We start from the raw sequence: 20,733 nt of genomic DNA, 5'->3' as shown, positions 1-20,733 counted from the left end.
GCATTTATAAACCATTTTGTGTAACTGCATAGCTAAAAAAGTCAACTGAAATGCATTGTTCCATTTTAAAAGGCCATTAATGAAAATGATAATATTGATATTTGCCACTTTCCTATACCGAGGGCTTAAACTGTGGCAGATCCCCGGCATTTTACCCAAAATACCTCAACTGGTTTGTAAACTCCAAAAATATTACTGTTCTCAAACATTTGGAAGAGTCGTGCCATAGCACAAGGGTGTTAGTACATAATGATAATGTGGTCCAGGTGTTGAAGCCACTCTGAGCCCCTGGTGACTTCCTGATCTCAATTACAGAATCTGTGCTCTTCATTCATTTTAACGTATGTGCAGTGTGCATCCTTGGTCAGTAGGTGGTGCCATGAAACTGTCTGTGGCTTAACTAGGGCTTGCCTAAAGCTCTGACAGCACCAACGGCAAACCCATCATTTATTGTGGCATCCCTAGGTGTTTGTGGATGAGAGAAGAGTCTGTGTTGGTTGATGGAGGAGACTGTGAGACTTTTAAAGAATATGCTCTGACTACGGTAACTAGAAGACCAAAGCAGGGAGAGGAGGCGAAAGAATCCAATATGCAGCTTGTCAAGAAACGTGTCTGGGCAGTGGGACAGAATCCGGCCAGTTCTTGGAAAGCCCCTAGCTTGGGTCCACATGGGGAAGTTTAAAAGAGGGCTGTGGACTGGAGACAAGCAGCTATCAGACATGTCATGAGTACATGGACAGGAGCCATTGTCTCTCGAGTGGGAGCTGGAGGCCGAGGAGGAGGACAGCTTCCAACAGCCCAAGGTTTTCTCCGGGAGAAACATGTCCCCAATGGCTGGAAAGAGCAGCCTTGAGGTCTTCTACTTCCTCAGTACAAGATCCTCTCTCCCACGTGGCACACTCCCACCAGTCCAGAATCTCCCCTCTCTAGTTCCTTAGCTTAAGCATCCATGGTCTTTTCCTGAGGTCTCTGTCACTTCTCCTCCCAGCAGCACGTTCAGCATGAAGCTGTCCTGGAGGTAACCAGAGAGCTCAAGTCGAACACATTTAGGAGAATTCCAGATGGTTGCCAGCATGACTGAGGGGAATCACGGAATTCAAGAATTGAAGAAGATCATGGAGTTCTAAACCTTCTCAATCTATAGATGAGGAAAGAGGCCCATGGCAAATCACTGGCAGAAAAGGGGCCAGAATCCTGGGATTTTGTCTCAAAAAGTTGCTTTATTTCTGTACCTATAATGCTATCTAAAGAAAATTATTAGGGGGCCGGCCTCATGGTCGAGTGGTTAAGTTCACATGCTCTGCTTCAGCAGCCCAGGGTTTCGCCAGTTCGAATCCTGGACGTGGACATGGCACTGCTCATCAGGCCATGCTGAGGTGGCATCCCACATGCCACAATTAGAAGGACCCACAACTAAAAATATACAACCATGTACCAGGGGGCTTTGGGAGGAAAAGGAAAAATAAAGTCAAAAAAAAAAGAGGGGGCTGGCCCCATGGCAGAGTAGTTAAGTTCACGTGCTCCGCTGCAGGCGGCCCAGTGTTTCGTTGGTTCGAATCCTGGGTGTGGACATGGCACTGCTCATCAAACCATGCTGAGGCGGCGTCCCACATGCCACAACAAGGACCCACAACAAAGAATATACAACTATGTACTGGGGGCTTTGGGGAGAAAAAGGAAAAAAAATAAAATCTTAAAAAAAATAATTCATTCCTTTTATGATCTATTAAACTTCTGATCAAAAAGAGCCTTTTGCAGGCTTGTTTTAGATTTTTAAGTAACACTTGCTGATCGTCTTTCATGTCAATAACCATTCATGATATTCCTGGTCACTGAAAAGTGTATAAAACTGTGTCTCAAATAATGTTTGGCCAGCCATGCATCTTAGCCAAAAAGAATCATGTGAAAAAGCAAACCAAGCTGTAAGAATTGACTCCAGCTCTCATCCTGGTTTCCAGGCACTTCCTGCTTCTCTCCATGCAATATTATCACTATGACACTGCTAAGAGCAGGGAAGCCTGGGAAAGACTTGAGAACACGTACTTCTTTTCAACTTGTTTCTATAAAGGAGCTATAAAACGTGGACACTGAGAGGCGAGTGATAGGGTTGATTTCACTATTAGATATTTAATTTGTCGTGCTGCTGCATCATAAGCAGTACCAACAAAGATGACCCAGGGGGCTGACCAGTGCAGGCGTCCAGAACATAAATTCTACCTTTCTGTGCACCCTCTGTGCTCAGCTCTGGGCTCCGTCATCTATTCAGAAAATTCTTGGTGTCCAATGTATGATGAGTCTAACAGTCTCCGGAACACAGACTTCTCAGTCTGCAGACTCCTGCTTTACCCTGGGATGAAAGCTTATGGTGATATTTACTGAGTTTACTGCGGCCAAGTGATGGGAATTATTATTACGGAACATGACAGTAGGAACTCTGTGAGGGGTGAGACTTTGCAAAGAAGAATGGCGACACATTTTTATATAAATTATCTTTTATTTCCGTGGCATACAAAAGGTATAAATATGATTTATGTAAAACCAATGGCCTGCACACTCGAGCAGAAAGTACATGGAGCTGGTACACATGTCTTTGAGCCGAGCGAGCAGGAGGAAGCAGGATTAGATCCGGTCGTCCCATGGGGCTCCCCTTCCCCAGCCGCTGTCATGTTGCAACTGGAGATAAACGAGCAGCTTTCCGTTTTCAGCAAGGGCGACCTATCAGCCAGTTCATCGGACGGCGGTGCCGGAGGTGTGAAGGGCTGAGGGCACTTGCAGGAACGAGGCACTTGATGGGAAGCATGCCTGAGATGGACACCAACCATGTCAAACAAAAGCAGGGAGGACTTGCCAGTGGGGGATGAGCAGAGGGACTTTTCCTCTCCCAGATCTCTTTCCTTCACACTGCCATTGGATGTGGAGCAAGGAACGACAGGAAGCAGGGACAAAGGAAGTCCACAGAAGGGAAATATACAGAGCCACTGATTCCTTGCCCCATGCTGGCAAACAGCTCAGTGCACACGGCTTAGGAGGTGAATAATGCTGGATGTAGAGCTCACAGTTCTTGGATTATCAAGATTCAGATACACTCTGAGACTGCTGAACTGGTAGCGGAGTCACATGATTTGTTGGGAGGAGCTGATAATCTGAAAGATTTAGCAAAAATCTTATGATCTGTGAGGAAAAGTGACAGGAGCATTATCTGTACTAATGAATGAGGCTTTAGGGAGCTGGTAATATTTATGTCAAGAAGAAAGGCCCAAAGCTCTGCCCAGGAAGGTGTGCAGAGCTTAAGAGTCAGCTAGCTGGTCCTCACCAAAGCCTCCGCTGACACCTCTCTTGATAATGACAATGACAAGTTTCGATATATAGTGTTTTCTTACCTCTTACACTCTCTACAGGTGTGAGTGTCCCTCTATATTAATGGCTCCACGGTAATTAACATAGCTGTGGGAGGCACTCCTGGGTTGAAAGTGAAGGCAACTGTCAAATTACTCTCAGTCTTAACTAGACTAAGTTCTCTCTAGAGTTTATGTTTTCAGCATAAACTGAAATTAAGACAATTATATAAAATTCTCACATCATTGATCACAAATTTGGCCATAACCACTCTGACAGAGATTGGTGACAGCCAGCCTGCTCCCAGGAAGAAAGGGAAGAGGGAGACTGTAACATCACTACTCTCCCAGCCCCAGGGGAAACAAGCTGGCTCTAAGAAGCAAATACCACGCTCCCTGTGACAAAGACAACACAACGCTAGATGTGTTTCCTAGTGAGCAGAAGTTCTTCTCTTAGGGGGGTAAAGTAGCTGACAACGCCTTCTCCCATGGGTTAAGTTGGGTAGGACAGTGGAACTAAACCACCTGTGTGCACTCAACATGGTCACTGACTGGGTTTCCCAGTTCTGATGGTAAATGATACTCTAGAAACCAGCATCACCAAAACAAGGTAAAGGCCGTGTAACAGTGGGTGCAGCCAAGTACCTCTTCAGATCCAGTCTGTAGGACTGCTGCTTCCTAGATATCCATTTCCCACTCACACGATCTCACGACCACAGGCCCACTTTGGAACATGCCCAAGCCCGTAATCATAGAGCTATACCTGAAACAGAGGTCAGCAAACCACAGCCCACAGGCCGCATCTGGCTTGCTGCCTGTTTTTGTAAATAAAATTTCACTGGAATACAGCCACACTCATTCGTTTATGAAATGGCTACGGCTGCTTCTGCACTACAATGGCAGAGTGAGTAGCTGTCAAAGAGACTATCTGGCAGTTTACAGAAGTCGTCTGCAGACCTGGAGACTAAAGGCAATTCAGGGAACTGCCCCTCTCTGAAAAGGTCTTCAAAAAGAGACCCAAGTATTTAATCATTAGGACTTGATTCCAGCTGCAAGTTTCCAAGCACAGGAAATCTGACTCCAGAGGCAGAGAATCTGTTGAACGATAACCTCAGGAGTCACCAGTGTGCTCTGAACAAGAACCTCTCTGTGCTTTGAACAACCTCTCACCCATGTTAAGCTGTAATCCCTGATCCGGTCTGTGAAACCCAGAGAAGTAGGTGTGTGTGTGTGTATACACATATATATATGTATACATACACACATGTGTATACACACACATACACATACATACATACAGGGATTATTCCAAAAGGGGCGGACTGTTGCTCTTCATGTCCTGGGGCAAGAGCAAGGGAGGCCACTATCTGCTCCTGAGAGCTCTGCAGTGAGGAAGCCCAGTGCCTGCTTCCCTCTCATTCACACGCCAGCTTGCTGTCAAAGCTAGAAAGCCCAATGGCAAAGGCCTGCAGCGCACACAGTGGGTAGTTGTAGTCCAGTGTGAACACGTCATCTGCCACACGTCCAAACTGCATGACGATATAGTCAGCTGGCAACAGAAAGAAATTAGGATGTTAGACGATGGTGTGGTTTTACTGGGGAAAATCCTATTGAAGATACAGAAAAAATCCTCCAAATAACTCAGTTAATCACCAGGTCTCTTTAAAATGGGACACTTTAGAAGGATGGAAAGAGGCACTAACAAGAGTGTCTGCTAAGCATGAGCCAAGTTTCTTTCATGACTCCTCTCAAGTGCAGAGGACGGGAGACAACTGCTGACGGGCAGGAAGGGCAGGAGGAGAGAAAAGGCATGAGCGGTTTGCTGGGAGCAGCATATGCTCCAGGGACTGGAGTTGCCAAGGAACCCTTCCGGAGTGAAGGTCATTTGCTTCTGCTTCTGCTTCCCAAACATCCTCACCTGAGACTTCTCTGCTTTGCCACAGGAAATCTCTCCCTCCTCCGCCCTCCTCAACACAGTGGTTCTGAAGTTGGACTGTCAAACTGTAGTTCTGTCTTTTCAAAGAAATCATTTCTTTCTTAAATAATTCTCTCCTGAATCTAACTTCCCATCACTGATAGGAAATGCTCATTTCCCCTTCTTGTAAGAACATGTTTCCTCCTATCCCCCCCACATCCAGCCCTTCCCATGGGCTTACGGTCATTGTCGTGGACTATCTGAAAGTTCTTCACGGACGCCTGAGTGACCCGGCCGTGGAAGTTCAGGACATAGGACTGAGTGTCGTCGTTCCAGACTGGCGCCTTGTTGTGCAGTTCAATCAAGTTCTCCATAGTTTTGTTTTGCCATTTTGAAAGCAAGCTCTCATGGTCCTGTTGGAAAGGAAAATCACTACTTTGTACTGAAAACTGTAAGAAATCACTCATTCTCAACTCTGTGAGGTAGAAGGTAGAGTAGGGGAATATTTTCTCCATTTCAGAAAACGTAAAATAGAAACAAAGAAAACCAAGAATTAAGCCAGGTTTGTTTGACTTATAGATTATCCAGCATTTCTCTTTGCAGACTAAGTGGTTTCATGTCAACCACTTCAGCAACGGCTCTGCAGGCGCACTTACTCTGAGGTTCTGGAGCGACGGCTCTCCTGAAGGAGAGTATAGACATGGTCCAGTATGGGGTTCTGGAAGAATCATCAATTTTGGTACTGATCTCTTCTGTATTGCATTCTTGTCTTTTAGAGTCCTTGGCTGATTAAATGTGCTCTTACTTACATTTCGTGGCCGAAATGGGATCCGCTCATGATTCATATTCATCCCTGGAATGATCACAGACATTTTCCGAGGGCCTTTAAATCCAAGCACATTTGTTTCCTGGAAGATCGGAAAATAAGACAGAACTTGGCAACAGAAAGGAAAAAGAGACCATATTCTTGACACAAGACTTTCTTGGGCATGTCAAGAGCACTAAGAACTACTTTTGTACTTTACTGTAGTTCAACAAAGACAGAGAGTCCAGAACAGGAAAGTAACACAGTACCTCTGTTAAGTCTAATTTGAACACTTGAATTTAAAATAGAGTCTATTGGCTTGAAACTTTACTCTTACTCTTTAGTCTTAAGTGAAATTTGAGACAACTGTGAGCAAACTGTCCAATTTTATCATCAACAATAAATATTTATTTCCCAATGAAGGCATGGCACTGTATGATATACAGTGAGAATTATAGTTTAAATTAAATAGGGCCTGTACCAGGAGGTAAAAAACTTAAATGCTTGTTGACCCAGGTAGATTATATATGAATAAAATAAGTACATTAAATAGGTGGATACATATGTTTGTATGCGTGTGTTTTCATATACATACACATGCACACACATATATGAAAGTCACACATAATTAAAATATTTAATTGATTCTGAGGCTGAGAAAAAATACCATATATCATATAGTGTCAAGTCAAATGTTCTCAGTCACTTAGATAAAATCTCATGGGAATCAAATGATGAGATTAATTCCAACTTAAGAAACACTGGGACTTTGGGATCAAAGCAACAACTGAGTTGGGTTAATTCCTTCTTGCTTTCTTTTACTCAACAACTCTTCGAATGCTTACTATGTGCCAGGCCCCATGTTAGTGTGGATAGAGCAGTGAGTAAGAGTTTACAAACTGGTGGAGAAGGTTCATGATGAAGAGGCAATAATAAGTATAACATGTGGGTTACAAGAGGATGCCCAGGGTGCCGTGGGGACACACACAAAGGAATGTCAATCACATCAAGTGGTCAGGAAAGACTTCTCTGATGACATCAGTCGATCGGGCAAAGGGCAAGGAGCGGGGAAGGGAAGACTCTCAGGTGAGGGAAGATCCTACGGTGGAGCAAAGGGACGGCAGGAAGGCCCTAGTGGCTGGCCTGGTGGGGACGGGAGGGGAGAGTGCCACTAGAAGAGCCTGAAAGGAAGGCCTTTACTCTGTATGCAGTGGGTAGTCATTAAAAGACTGGAAGCAGGAGAACAACAGGATCACCTGGTGCTCTGTTTTAGGAAGATTTGTCTGGCAGCAGTATAGAAAGAAGTAGACAGGAAAAGACTAAAAGCACAGAGGTCAATTTCTAATTTATTGTACCCAATGGGTTTGAGGTGATGAAGGTCTGAGTTAATACAATGGCATTAGGAAAAGAGAAGAGAAGAGAAGGCAAGACATGTTAAAACAGTAAAAAGTCACTGAACTTGGGGCTGGCCCCGTGGCTGAGTGGTTAAGTTTGCGCGCTCCGCTGCAGGCGGCCCAGTGTTTCGTCGGTTCGAATCCTGGGCGCGGACATGGCACTGCTCGTCAGACCACGCTGAGGCAGCGTCCCACATGCCACAACTAGAGGAACCCACAACGAAGAATACACAACTATGTACCGGGGGGCTTTGGGGAGAAAAAGGAAAAAATAAAATCTTAAAAAAAAAAAAAAAAAAAAAAAAAGTCACTGAACTTGGCAATTCATAAATAATTAAAACTTGAATATACAAAGAAAACGATACCAGCAACGGAAAAGGGGATCATAAAACCAGAAACCACCTTGAGAGGGAAAATTACCAGTTCCGTGTTGGCTACGTTAAGTCTGAAGTACCAGCAGGACATGCAGGAGATTAAGGCAAAGAGCACACTCCGAGGGCGGCACTTACGTAACAGACGGCTGCCAGCTCCTGCCGGGTGTAGGCCTTTTCTACCAGACCTTGGGCCTTGGTTGGGCTGACACCATGGTCATAAACTGTAAACTTGGTCCCCATGAGGTTGGATCTACAGTCAAGAGAAAAAGTCACCATAATGACCTATATTTTTTCTCTTACACAAACACAGTCTAGGAGAGGTATGCACCAGAATGGAAGCCTATGTGCCTGTTCTCCAAACGTCTCAATGTTCATCATCATTCGTACAAAGATCTCTCATTAAAACAAGGAAGGAACTTAGATTTTCTTTTAACGTTTTTTTTATTACAACATCAATACATGCTCATTGGAAAAAAGACAGGGGTTGTTTCGAAACTACACGAATCAAAGTATCAGAAAGCACAGGACAGTGACAGAGGCTGCTCTCACCTGAGTTTGCCAATATAACTTTCCCCTTCACGAGACAAATCTGTTGGGTCAGTCGAGATAAGGTAGTTGGATGTTTTGCTCTTTTTCCGTTTTCTACCTGCAAGAAGAAATATCTGGACAAAGGAAAAATGTCAGTCAAAACTGCGGTGAAGAGAACCACCACAGTTTGTTCCACGTATTCACTTAGCAAATGTTTAGCAAGTGCCTATCATGTACAAGCAGTCAATCTTTGAGTCTTTTTTAAAATTCACCTTAATTTTTCTTGTATAAAAACTGTGTGCTGGCCACAGCTGGAGCCTGGGTCTTCTGCACGGAAACTCTAGGTGGGTCTTTACAAAATGGCCAGTGAATTCCTGATCAGGGACTTGGTGAACACGGTCTCTTTCCAGGGGTTGGGGGTGAGAAAGCCGTAGGTCTTAGAAATGGCATCAAAAGTGGCCTTGGCAAAGCTGCCCAGGTAGCAGTGCAGCCCTGGCCGAGGTGTAACAGGTGTCAATGCGAGTCAGCAGCAGTAGCTTCTTGGGCACAGGGCTGCGACAACACCAGTGCCCCGGGGGCGGGGCTGAGGTGCGCCTGCACAGAACCACATCAGCCAGTCGCCTTGCAAGGGATGGTGTGGAGCTTGCTGATCTTGTTTCCCCAGCAGCCTCACTGCACTGGGACTAGAGAGAGCTTAGCCAGAAGAACGGCCCCACAAATGGCAGTGGCTACCGCCTTGGAGCACTTAACCCCCATACTGACACGTCCCTTGTATTCCCCAATGGCGACAAATGCCCTGATCCTGTTCTGTTGGTCAGCACGGATGGGTCTTGCTTTTGCATGGGCATAATCTTCAAAACTTCGTCCTTGAGGGACACCTCCAGAAAAAAGTCACTGATCTCAGATTCCTTGATTGGCAGGCAGAAGAGACAGATCTCCTCCAGGGACTTGCTCTTCATGTCCTTGACCAGGTGACCCAACTTGGTGAGGGGCATCCACTCCTTGGCCTTGGCCTTGCCTGCTCTGGCTCCCTAGACCCCCTCCTGGGAAGCCTCTGACAAAGCTTCAGCAGATGGCAGGAGGCCTCCCATTCCAGGGCTCCCAGGGCCTCTGCCCTGGCCCTCGCCCCTCCCCCCAGCAACAGTGTCATCTACCATTTGGTGTTTTCTCAGAGAAGACCAGTTTGGGAGTCTTTATCCCTTTTTCTAAACCTCATAATGCTTCTCAGAATTCACCATCAGGGTTTCCTTACTGTACAACTTTTCTAAGTTCACCAGTTTGATTCTCCATATAACTATTTACAACTTGATCCCTAAAACCTCCAGTGACTTTTTTTAAAAAGGTTCATGCAGTTCCATGAATGAGAGTCTTTCCACCTTTACGAGAAACAGGATCCTGAATACCCACCCTTCCCATTCTTTACTGCAGCTGCTTCCTAATCCTCCTTTTTATATTTTGTTGTTTTACAGCCCTGTGACTTCCGTAATATGAATACTGTTACATTCACGCCCTTCCTACACCCTAGTAGCCTGGACAACAGGGAGGCAGGACAGCAGCAGTAGCTAAGGAGGGGGCTGTGGAATCGGACAGACATGGGCTGGAATCTGGCTCAGCATTTATTAGTGTGTTCTGAGGCAAGTACATCATTCCCTAAGTCCCATGACCTCATCCATAAAGCAGGGATGAGAAATCCCATCTTATGAGGATGTTATAGGGACACGCCTGATCCACTGTAAACAATAAATACTGGTTATATAATTACATCTACCATCATCATGTCATTGCTAGGCTCTTAAAATCACCCACTTAGACCGGGTATTAATACAAAATACACTCTCCATTAGCAAGTACTAAACTGCCTCAGATTTATGGATAAAGTAAATTAGAATTTCTAGGGCAAGAAACAAGTCATTTCACTTACATGTTCTTCTGTATTTCCAATTCCTTCTACTCCCTAAATAAACAAATTCCCTTGCTCTCTTTCTTTCACAATGTCACGTTCCACCTTAATAAAAATAAAAACCAGAGAGCACACGGTAACACTCCCTACACCCCCAAAAATATTTGCAGGTGAAAATAATTACATTCAAATATTCTCTTCCATTTTCTTACATTCTGTATACAAATCTTTCTCTTTGGGTTGGGGGTAGATTTTGCCTATTACACTACGAGATCTTTGAAGACAGCGAGAACACAGCTCCTGGGAACTGATAAATACCATCCACTTCCAGCTGACCGGTCTAATACCAGTGCTATTCCCCTCTCAAAAGGCCCGCTAACAATCTAGTCCCACGACATTCCTCCCTCTATCTTGAGATTTATCTTAAGAATCAATTCTCATACCTTCCTGTTTTCATCCTTTTCCAAGTGCATATAGTAAGTGGGGAAGAGACCCCGATCCATTCCTTTTTTGTCCCTGGTTATCCGACACTTGACTGTGATACCTCGGGGGGCAGGACTGTAAGCAAAGTCCTCTAGATTCTCCACTTCTCCCAGCTGGTTATCAACTTGTTGGGCTGCAGTACCAGAAGCTCCTGTATCCTGAAAGCATAGCTGTACGTGAGCAATAGGTGGTTGCGTCAGAAAACCTCACATTCTCTTCGAGAAATACTGAATGGACAAAATAACTTACTGATTTACCCCTATGTCTTCAGTCATCTGACAAAATAAGGGGAAACTCTGAGAAGTTAAATAAGTATATGAATACTGGGAATACAAAGGAGCTAAGTATGAAAATGGGAAAAGAAGCTAAGTACAAGAGCTGGCTTGAGACACAAGAAATTAGAGAACTCATGAACTTTTAAGTCTAAATTTGAGCTTAAATCTTTAAAGGACCCTGATTCCTCAGCAGTGGTAGCGGTATTTAAATACTGAAGACATGTGTGGGAAACAGTTAAATTAGCTCCAAAGGAAGACGTTTCAGAACTACGTACTGTGGTCGACTTCTGGCTGGATGCAGAACTGGGTCTCTCTGCCTCTGAATATGGTGAATGAGATCTTAATTTTCTTCCCTCTTCTTCCTCCCCATCAGACTCCTCCTCATCAAAGTTCAAACTACCTGAGATACCTAGTGGAAAAGCAAGAAGTGTCAACACCTGCCAACACTGGCTTAAAAAAGAAAACTTTGAACCGAAGATAATTTTAATTTTCTTGTTAAAACATTACAAGCTATTCTGACCTTAAACATGGCTATTTTATCCAAATTTTGACAATTCTTTCTTCATATTCTCACTCAGATCCATCTTTTGTTTTCCCTTCCCACTGTTGCCACCCTAATTTAGTTCTTCAAAACATTACGTCCATGGGAAAAAAACATTTGCAAATCATATTTATGATAAATGAGTAATATCCAGAATATACAAAGAACAACTCAACAACAACCCAATTCAAAAATGGGTAAAGGACTTGAGCAGACATTTCTCCAAAGAAGATACATAAATGACCAATAAATACATGGAAAGATGCTCACATCACTAGTCATTAGGGAAATGCAAATCAAAACCACAATGAGATACCACTTCACAAGCACTGGGATGGCTATTGTAAAAAAAAAAAAAAAAAAATAAGTGTTGGCCAGAATGTGGAGAGAGTGGAACCATCGTGAACTGCTGGTGGCAATGTAAAATTGTGCAACCACTATGGAAAACAGTAGAGTGGTTCCTAGAAAAATGAAATATAGAATTACCATATGATCCAACAATTCCACTTCTGGATACATACCCAAAGAGAAGTGAAAATAGAGACTCAAACAGATACTTGTACACCAATGTTCACAGCATCATTATTCACAATATCCAAAAGGTGAAAACAATCCAAATATCCATCAACTGATGAATATATAAACAAAGTGTGGTATAAACATCCAATGGAATATTACTCAGCCTTAAAAAGGAAGGAAACCTGCCACAACCCGGATTAATCTTGAAGACATCTTGCTAAGTGAAACAAGCCAGACACAAAAAAGGACACACACTGTAGGATTCCACTTATGTGAGGTACCTGCAACAGTCAAATTCATAGAGACAGAAAGGAGAACGGTGGTTGCCAGGGGCTGGTGGGAGAGGAAAATGGAGTTACTGTTCAATGGGTAAGGAGTTTTATTTTGGGAAGATGAAAAAGTTCTGGAGATGGACAGTGGTGATGGTTGTACAACAATGTGAATGTACTTAGTGCCAGTGAACTACCCACTTAAAAATGGCTAAAATGGTAAATTTTTTTTTTTTGAGGAAGATTAGTCCTAAGCTACCATCTGCTGCCAGTCCTCCTCTTTTTGCTGAGGAAGACTGGCCCTGAGCTAACATCCGTGCCCATCTTCCTCTACTTTATACGTGGGATGCCTACCACAGCATGGCTTGCCAAGTGGTGCCATGTCCACACCCGGGACCCGAACCGGTGAATCCCAGGCTGCTGAAGCAGAATGTGCGAACTTAACCGCTGCCCCACCAGGCCAGCCCCTAAAATGGTAAATTTTATATAATGTACATTCTACTACAATAAAAACAAAATTCAATGATCCATTGCTTTCTATATCAGTTACTTTTTTGGTTTCCTGCATTTTGTTCATCTCTAGTCCAGTTAATTATTTTGAGTTGGGAATGTCTGAAATACTACTACCTGGGATTTATGAAGCACCTTTTAGAGAAAATTAAAAACTATTTTTTCATTTTATCCTCACATTTATATGAGTTTGAGGAGGAGATACTGGTAATCTTATTTTTTGTTTTGTTTCCTGTGTCTATGGAACATATGTGGAGAGGAACACAGGTATAAAATAAACTGTGATGTGTGTTATAAAACAAGTATGGTGCTCAAATGTACATGTGAGTGTGAGGCTCAGGGAGAACCATCCGCCCAAGAGAAAAAGGCAGAGCTAAACTGAAACTAAATTCCCTTTTTTCTTTACTCTCTAAGGTGAAGTTACCCCTCACATAATAGTTGAAATAGCCCCCAACTCATGGATTGACAAGTAGACTAACAACAAGCAGCGTGGCGTTCATTTCCTGCCCAGAGCCAACCATCTCAGAGGAGGGACGACTATCGTCTACTTTTTACACATTCCCACATAAATTGGTATTAGCTTTTCTCAAGGACACCCAAGGATAAGACACAGGCCAGTTAAAAAATTAATCTCAAGTGAAAACATATGTCCACACAAAGACTTATGCATGAATGTTCAGAGCAACATTATTCATAATAGCCAGAAGTGGAAACAACCCAAATGTCCATCACTGGTGAAGAGATAAAACAAAATGTGGTATATCCATACAATGGAATGTTATTTCATAAAAAGGAACGAAGTACCCATACGTGCTACAACATGGATGCACCTTGAAAACATTATGATAGGTGAGAGAAGCCAGTCATAATAGACCTGCTAGTATATGATTCTATTTACATGAAATATCCTGAATAGCCAAATCCACAGAGACGGAAAGCAAGTAGACTGGCAGTGCCCTAGGGCTAGAGGAGCTGGAGGGAAATGGGAAGTGATTAGTAACGGGCAGGAGGTTTCTTTTGCAGGTCATGAAAATGTTCTAAAATTGATTGTGGTGATGGTTGCAGACCTCTGTGAATACACTAAAAACCAATGATTTATTCACTTTAAATGAGTGAACTGTATGGTATGTGAATTATATCTCAATACAGCTATTATAAAATAAATTCTGTGGTTTGTGAAGGACATTTTTTCTTTGTTTTCTCAAATGTTAACCTTTGTTTTTGGTAGCAAAAAGGCATAAGACTCTTGGGATCTCACTATGATATGGGTACCTTCACTTAATACTATGTTTTCAAATGCCATTTTTATACCAAGAACTGTTTATGTGAATGTATATCTTAAAACGGAGATAAAGATTTCTCCAAAACTTGTAAGACAACGAAATTGGATCCACGTAAGGGACAGAATCTGCCAAACTGACACTTCTTAGATCTTAATCAAGAGAGCACTTAACAGGTTTTATGGTCAAGACGCAACTTGTTGAGACGTGAAAAGGCATTAATCCATCTGGCACTGAAAGGCCAATTCTGAGAAAGAACACAGCAGTCACACAAGGGGACAACATGGTATTTACAGTCAGGGATAAAGAACTAGACTGAGAATCAGAATCTAGGTCTGCCACTATTCAGCTAGATGACTTGGGGTAAGTAATTTAGCTTTTGGTTTAACTGAAAGTTCTCTTTGCTTGACTCCTCCACATCTTTCACTTTCTTTTGTTGTAGTAACAGTGGTAGTAAAGTAATAGAGAAGTACCATAATCACATTCATACTACAGAGAAACTGAGGCCGAGAAAAGTTAAGCTGGTTTACCCCTTTCCCAGCCAGATGTGGAAGAGTTGAAATTCAAAACCAAGCAAGCTTGCTCCAGAGCTATGCTCCAATCCATTTCACTACACTGCCTTTGCCACACCCTGCACACTAGTCGTCTGTCCCAGGTGCACAAATATATCATGTTTTTACACCTGATGCCTTTGCTCACATTATTTCTTCTGGCCAAGTTTGCCACCTAAGTAGCAGTGTGATCCAGGACAAATTACTTAGCATCTCTGAGAATCAATTTTCTTTTATGTAAAGTGGAGAGACTAATATGTATAAACCCCTCAGAGCACTGTTACAAATATTAAATTAATTGAGATAACGTATGTCAAGTGCCTGACATACAAAAGACATTCAAAACGTCAGTCTCCAGTTGTTTCCATAGATGACACCAGTGCGTTATACGCCACATTATAACTCTAGGTCAGGCCACCAGCCAAACCATCTCCTAATTAAATGTTCCTGCTTCCAGACTTGCCCCCCTCCAATTCATTCTTTATGGTGCAGAGTGGTTTTTCTACAGCCCAAATCTGATGCTATATTATTCCTCAGCTTAAAATTCCTCATAGGTTCCTATTATTCTTCAGAGAAAGTCCAAATTCCTAATATAGCCTATAATGTCCTAAATAATGAGGGCCAACTTACCTCTCCAGGTTCCTCTCTCTACATTCCCCTTCCCACCATACTGCCCCATACTCTGAGCTCCAGGCATCTGGACTGGCCAGCTCCCCTTGCTGCATCAGGATCCAGCTCAGACGTCACTCTCTCTGGGAAGCTTTCCAAACCTCCAACTCTGTTTCAGGCATCCCTCTCGGTGTTCTCTTGGCTATTTAAGCGCATGAAGCCTCACTCAGAATAAATGTCCCAGCGGGCATGCACCTTGTTTATACTGCTTTACCCTAAGTGCTAGAACAATGCCTGATATATAGTATATACTCAATACGTATTTCCTAAATGAATGAATGTATGAATGTTGATTTTATTTTTCCCTTTTCTCCCCAAAGCCCCCCCAGTACATAGTTGTGTATCTTTTAGTTGTGGCTTCTGGTTGTGGCATGTGGGACGCTGCCTCAGCATGACTTGATGAGCAGTGCCATGTCTGCACCCAGATTCAAACCAGTGAAACCCTGGGCCGCCGAAGTGGAGCATGCAAACTTAACCACTCGGCCACAGGGCCAGCCCCTCTACCATTCTGAGCTAGAATCTCTTGATCCATATATCCCAGGATCTAGCAATGCCTAGCTATTATTAAATAGGCACCACACATAAATATTTATTCAGTATTGGGCTTCAGTCTTCTAATCTGAAAAGGGGATGCTTAATTTCTTCTCTTATAAAATTATTTTTCTAAGAAGGAAAGAAGACTACAAGGGACCTCTGAAATGTACAGGAACATTTATGGAAAAGATAACTCCAACTGGCAGAAAGTAGGCTCTTTGTGGAAAAAGTATTAGCTGAAGCATGTTTTGACCCAATTTGTGTTTCCATTCACCGGGCTGTTTATCTTTCCCCTTATCACTAGATCAGTATGAACTGTGCAATGAGGCAGAGTAGGCCTGTTGAGGGGCAACTTTGACAAAGGAAGAGGGTGGGAACTAAAAATCTCAAAAAGAAAGAAATAGCTATATATCGTGGCTAATGCTGCTCACATTTTACATTTGATTTAAATACCTTTTCTCAGGCAATCGGATAAACACTATTATTGTTGACAATGACCAATTCTCAGATGTCAAAGAAGCCTAATATCACCTCTGTAAAGCCCTAAGCCACATTACAATCAATTCTGAATCATCTAGATTGTTAACCAACAATGGAAGAAAGTAAAGTAAAAGCTTATAAATGACTTTGCCATCATTGCCAAGCCTCACCATGTTTTTGGAGGATCTCCTGAAGACCCGGTTTGGAAGCAGTATCCAAAGTGCTCTCCCCGTCGACACTTCCTTCGGCATCCTCCTCCAAAGCCGCAGAACCCACTGAGAGAACATGAAGTCTGGTTTCCAAATCTTGAGCATCTGGCTTCAGGAAGGCAGCTGGGCCATCAATGCCTAGGGGCCAAAAGAAGAGACAAGAGGAAAGTATTATCCACTATTTAGCTGGGTGGTTTTGGTGTATGTGTCAGAATTAAGAACCACCAAACCATTTTACTTCTCCCCCCTCCTTAACATCCACAAGGACCTTTGTTAACAGAGTAATTCAGGACTGGTGTTCATTTTATTAACAGCTCTCACTGTTACTCTGAATGTACTTGATTTGCGCTTGAGAAACTTAAGAATGAGACCATGAATACAAAGTAGGTCCTCCAAAGGGCAGATCCTGTCCAAGCCAACAGCTCAGGGGGCTTGATTCACAGGCTCCTAATCCTCTTCTTCCCCTCACCATCTCAGGTGATCCTGAGTCCTCTCTATTGGAAGAATGGATGCTCTCTACCTTCTCCTGGCTTCATGGTTAACTCTGCCATGATGTAACAATCAAGACTATAAGCTCCTCAAATAGGCCATTTTGGATTAATTCATTTGGCACTGACAACAACAATTCTGGGATGGATATGAACTTTAAAGTGTCTTCCACTGATTAGGTCATTCCTTTTATTCCAACTCAAAGACCCAGCACGTGACTATAATGATGTACGAAGCCACCCAGTAATGATGCTAATGTTGCCCTTTGGTCTGTCTGAGAATCCTCCTGCCTTCTCCTAGGTTTGTGAAAACCGTACCCCAGCAGGAAGAGATGCTGCCTAGATACACACCATGCAGGATGACATCATTATGTGGGGTACGCGGTTCCACTAAAGGAGTTTGCTCCTCACTACCTCTTGGCTTTGACCGACGGAGCCTGGCTTCTGGATTTGGCTGTACCATGAGTGGCTCAAGGCGCTTTTTTCTCTGCTTCTTCTCCAGGAGTGCTCTCTAGGAAAAAATTGTGATATGATAGCCAGGAGACTTATGACAAAACCTCACTACTTTGAACATTTAGTTTTTCAATCACAAAACTACTTGTAAATTAATTTTTCCCACTTAAGAAATGGGAAGATTGAGGCAAAGAGAGGGGTAAGGATTCATTCATTTCATTTAATAAATATTTACTAAACACTTATAAAGATCTATTTAAAATGATACGAATTCATTTCTGGCCAAGCTGAGGCCGTGATCCAAGTCTACTTAAAATATATATAGCAGGGACTGGCCCCAGGGTGTAGTGGTTAAGTTTGGCACGCTCAGCTTCAGCAGCCTGGGTTCGCAGGTTTGGATCCTGGGTGTGGACCTCCACCACTTGTAAGCCATGCTGTGGTGGCGACCCACATATAAAGTAGAGGAAGACTGGCACAGATGTTAGCTCAGAGCCAATTTTCCTCAGAAAAAAAATATACATATAGCAATTATATTATTATCAAAGCATGACCACAAGTTTAAAATATATAAACACATATGCATAGGGGAAAAGAGGAAGGAACACAGTGATGGTGATTTCTTTGGGTGATAGAAGATGAATAATTATTTTCCTTTATCTAGTTTTTCTATTTTCTAACTTTTGTAATTGGAGGAAAAAATAAAACTTATTCTCTAAACCCGAAATTATTTTCATGTTTTAATCAGCTAAAGAGCAATAAATTTTGCTTTCTTGCTCATTTTTACATATTTAGAAATCAAACAAATTAGGGCCAAGGGTAAGAAGGAAAAAAAATGGCAGTTGGAATACCCCAAATAGAAAGCAGTCAACTCTCTGGATAAAGAGCAGGATGAAGAGCATGGCGGCAAGAGAAGCCAGGGAAAGTGTGAGGGATCCAAGAGACAACGCAACAACACGGACAGGAAGGCACCACTAGCACATAGACTACTAGGCTTTGGCAAGAAGAGCTTGTGATACACAGAAGTCCTGATGGCCCTGGGATACCACAGAATAGGAAAGTGCCAAGCCTCAAGCTAAGAAATTAAGTCATGATTTAAAAGCAAAGACATTATAACCTACTTTATAGTTTCTTAGGCAAAAAGCCACCTATTCACTTTTTTTCACCGATATTGCTTTTAAAAAGTGCCACTAGGAAGGAGAGTTCCCTCAGGGGGGTGAGACTGTCAGTAGGAAAGGAAGTGTGTTTTCCTGAGCTGGCCTGAAACCTTGTAGATAAATTCTGAAGACACGGAAGAAATAGAACTATTCTTTTTTATCCAACTTTGTATATAAGAAAAAAGACTGAGGAGCTAAGATAATATGCCAAAATGGACTATGCCATCAAGAAGGAATAAAGAGCTTAGAGCAGGTTGGGAAGGAATGATTGGGGTTTTTGAGATTATTTTGAGGTTCATAAGTTAATATGAATAGATGGACCTTAATGCACCAGGAACACAAAATACAGAGGAGGTCACAACGAGGTCCTCCCCACAGAACTTGCTGATAAGGCTCTCCTAGCAGCTACGAAGTCTTGTATAAGACTTGGATGGATAAGAAGTGACCTGCCTAAAGAGATGACAAATATGAAGGAGAAAGACATGAGAAACTGCCCCATCTTATCACCGTGGCCACAGCTGTACGCGTCTCATAACTGTGAAACAAAACACAAGCTAGAGCTAGGCCATTTTACTAACATGTGAAGAAAAAATGTTCTATAGCGCAGTGTTATTCTGCCTGCAGTCTAGAAAAGGCAGGTCAAAGAGCTAGAATTTGACAGTTTATCCAGCCCGTCCAAGAAAGAGAAGCTGAACTGGCAGACAAGGGTAGTCTGTTTGCCAGGAGAGTGCACTCTACTGGAGGACAGGAAGCCACAGAAGGCCTCTCACGGCCTTGAGGAAGCAGCCCTGAGGGCTCGGTAATTCTGTTTCCTCTCATTCCTTGCTACCAACGAGCCTCCTAATCTTCCATTTGACTTCTTAGGTATCGTATTCCCAGGAACAGAGTCATGAACAGAGATGAATGCACACTGAGGAGTTAGAGCTCTCGCTGTAAATGAATAAACTGGTGTCTGGTTTCCTAACTGACTGTTGTGAGTTTGACTAGTCTGAGTTTGTGCCGAAGGACCTGGTTACATCTAGGTTCGCTGACAAACAAGTTCCTAGACTCGTCAAGGACACACTGGACTCGGCCACGGTGACCCTCCCAAGGCATCCGGTGAAGCCCTCCTTCAGCAGCTTCAACACCAGTCAGACTAGCCTACATCAACAACTTGAGAAAACCCACAACTGGACAGTCAGACTGTGAACTGCAGGACCACAGCTACTACATGACAGCACTGAATATATCTGACTACTGTCCAAGTTTACAAATAAGAAGAAATCATAAAATATCGACATGCGGGCAAACCGCCATCTTGGTGAAAACCGTCACCTGATTTAGCATTCGAATCACCCTCCTATGTTTAGTTGGGGGGAGAAGAGAGGTGCTAGTTGAGTTTCAACATAATGACGTCAACTCCTGCTTCATTTGTGTTTTGCCTTCCCTGAAAAGCTAGGAGTGCTTTAAGGAGGCTGCATAACAAAGGACTCCTTACAAAGTCAGGGCATGGTCAGGGGAGTCAGGAAGACAGCCAGAGGGGAGTGTTTGATGCCCTAAATGCAATTAAAACACGTTGCCGTCACAAGTGTCACAGAAATTTTAATTTCCCAATTCCCTTGGAAACTAAACAATAGTTCAAAGAATCCACCTTCTCCAGAATCTGGTGGTAGGTCCAACTACCATTCCCTGGGGGCAAAATACTGAAGGACACCACCAAAATAAATGAGGAAATAAAGGAGACTGCAGACCATAGAAAGTGTAAACTCTGAGAAGAAAACATAGGAGCAAGTCTTCATAACCTACGGGAGGCAATGGTTTCTTAAATATAATATCAAAAGTACAAGCAAGGGGGGCTGGCCCCGTGGCTGAGTGGTTAAGTTTGCGCACTCCGCTGCAGGCGGCCCAGTGTTTCCTTGGTTCGAATCCTGGACGCGGACATGGCACTGCTCATCAAACCATGCTGAGGCAGCGTCCCACATGCCACAACTAGAAGGACCCACAACGAAGAATATGCAACTATGTACTGGGGGCTTTGGGGAGAAAAAGGAAAAAAATAAAATCTTTAACAAAAAGAAAGTACAAGCA

General features: G+C 43.1%; 1 protein-coding gene and 1 pseudogene across 6 annotated transcripts in view; both read right to left on the bottom strand.

Moving 5' to 3' along the window:
- Positions 1–2,474: 2,474 nt before the first annotated feature.
- Positions 2,475–20,733, bottom strand: part of TULP3 (TUB like protein 3) — a 62,737-nt gene continuing 44,478 nt past the window's right edge. For 4 of the 6 annotated variants that reach the window (XM_070620499.1, XM_070620498.1, XM_070620500.1 and 1 more), the window contains exons 3-11: positions 17,411–17,570; positions 16,533–16,709; positions 11,285–11,418; positions 10,695–10,892; positions 8,373–8,485; positions 7,959–8,073; positions 6,060–6,158; positions 5,492–5,663; positions 2,475–4,884 (exon numbers count right to left, since the gene is read on the bottom strand). In XM_070620499.1, the coding sequence (XP_070476600.1) occupies positions 4,751–4,884; positions 5,492–5,663; positions 6,060–6,158; positions 7,959–8,073; positions 8,373–8,485; positions 10,695–10,892; positions 11,285–11,418; positions 16,533–16,709; positions 17,411–17,570 (1,302 nt within the window). In that variant the 3' untranslated portion in view covers positions 2,475–4,750. The remainder of the gene's footprint in view (positions 4,885–5,491; positions 5,664–6,059; positions 6,159–7,958; positions 8,074–8,372; positions 8,486–10,694; positions 10,893–11,284; positions 11,419–16,532; positions 16,710–17,410; positions 17,571–20,733) is intronic. The other 2 variants (XR_011540260.1, XR_011540261.1) reach the window with 2 other exon arrangements.
- On the bottom strand, positions 8,462–10,125 carry LOC103561217 (small ribosomal subunit protein uS5 pseudogene; annotated as a pseudogene).

Source organism: Equus przewalskii, chromosome 5 (genome assembly GCF_037783145.1).
Source record: "Equus przewalskii isolate Varuska chromosome 5, EquPr2, whole genome shotgun sequence".
NCBI classification, from domain to species: domain Eukaryota; kingdom Metazoa; phylum Chordata; class Mammalia; order Perissodactyla; family Equidae; genus Equus; species Equus przewalskii.
This window is presented reverse-complemented; position numbering and strand designations above follow the sequence as displayed.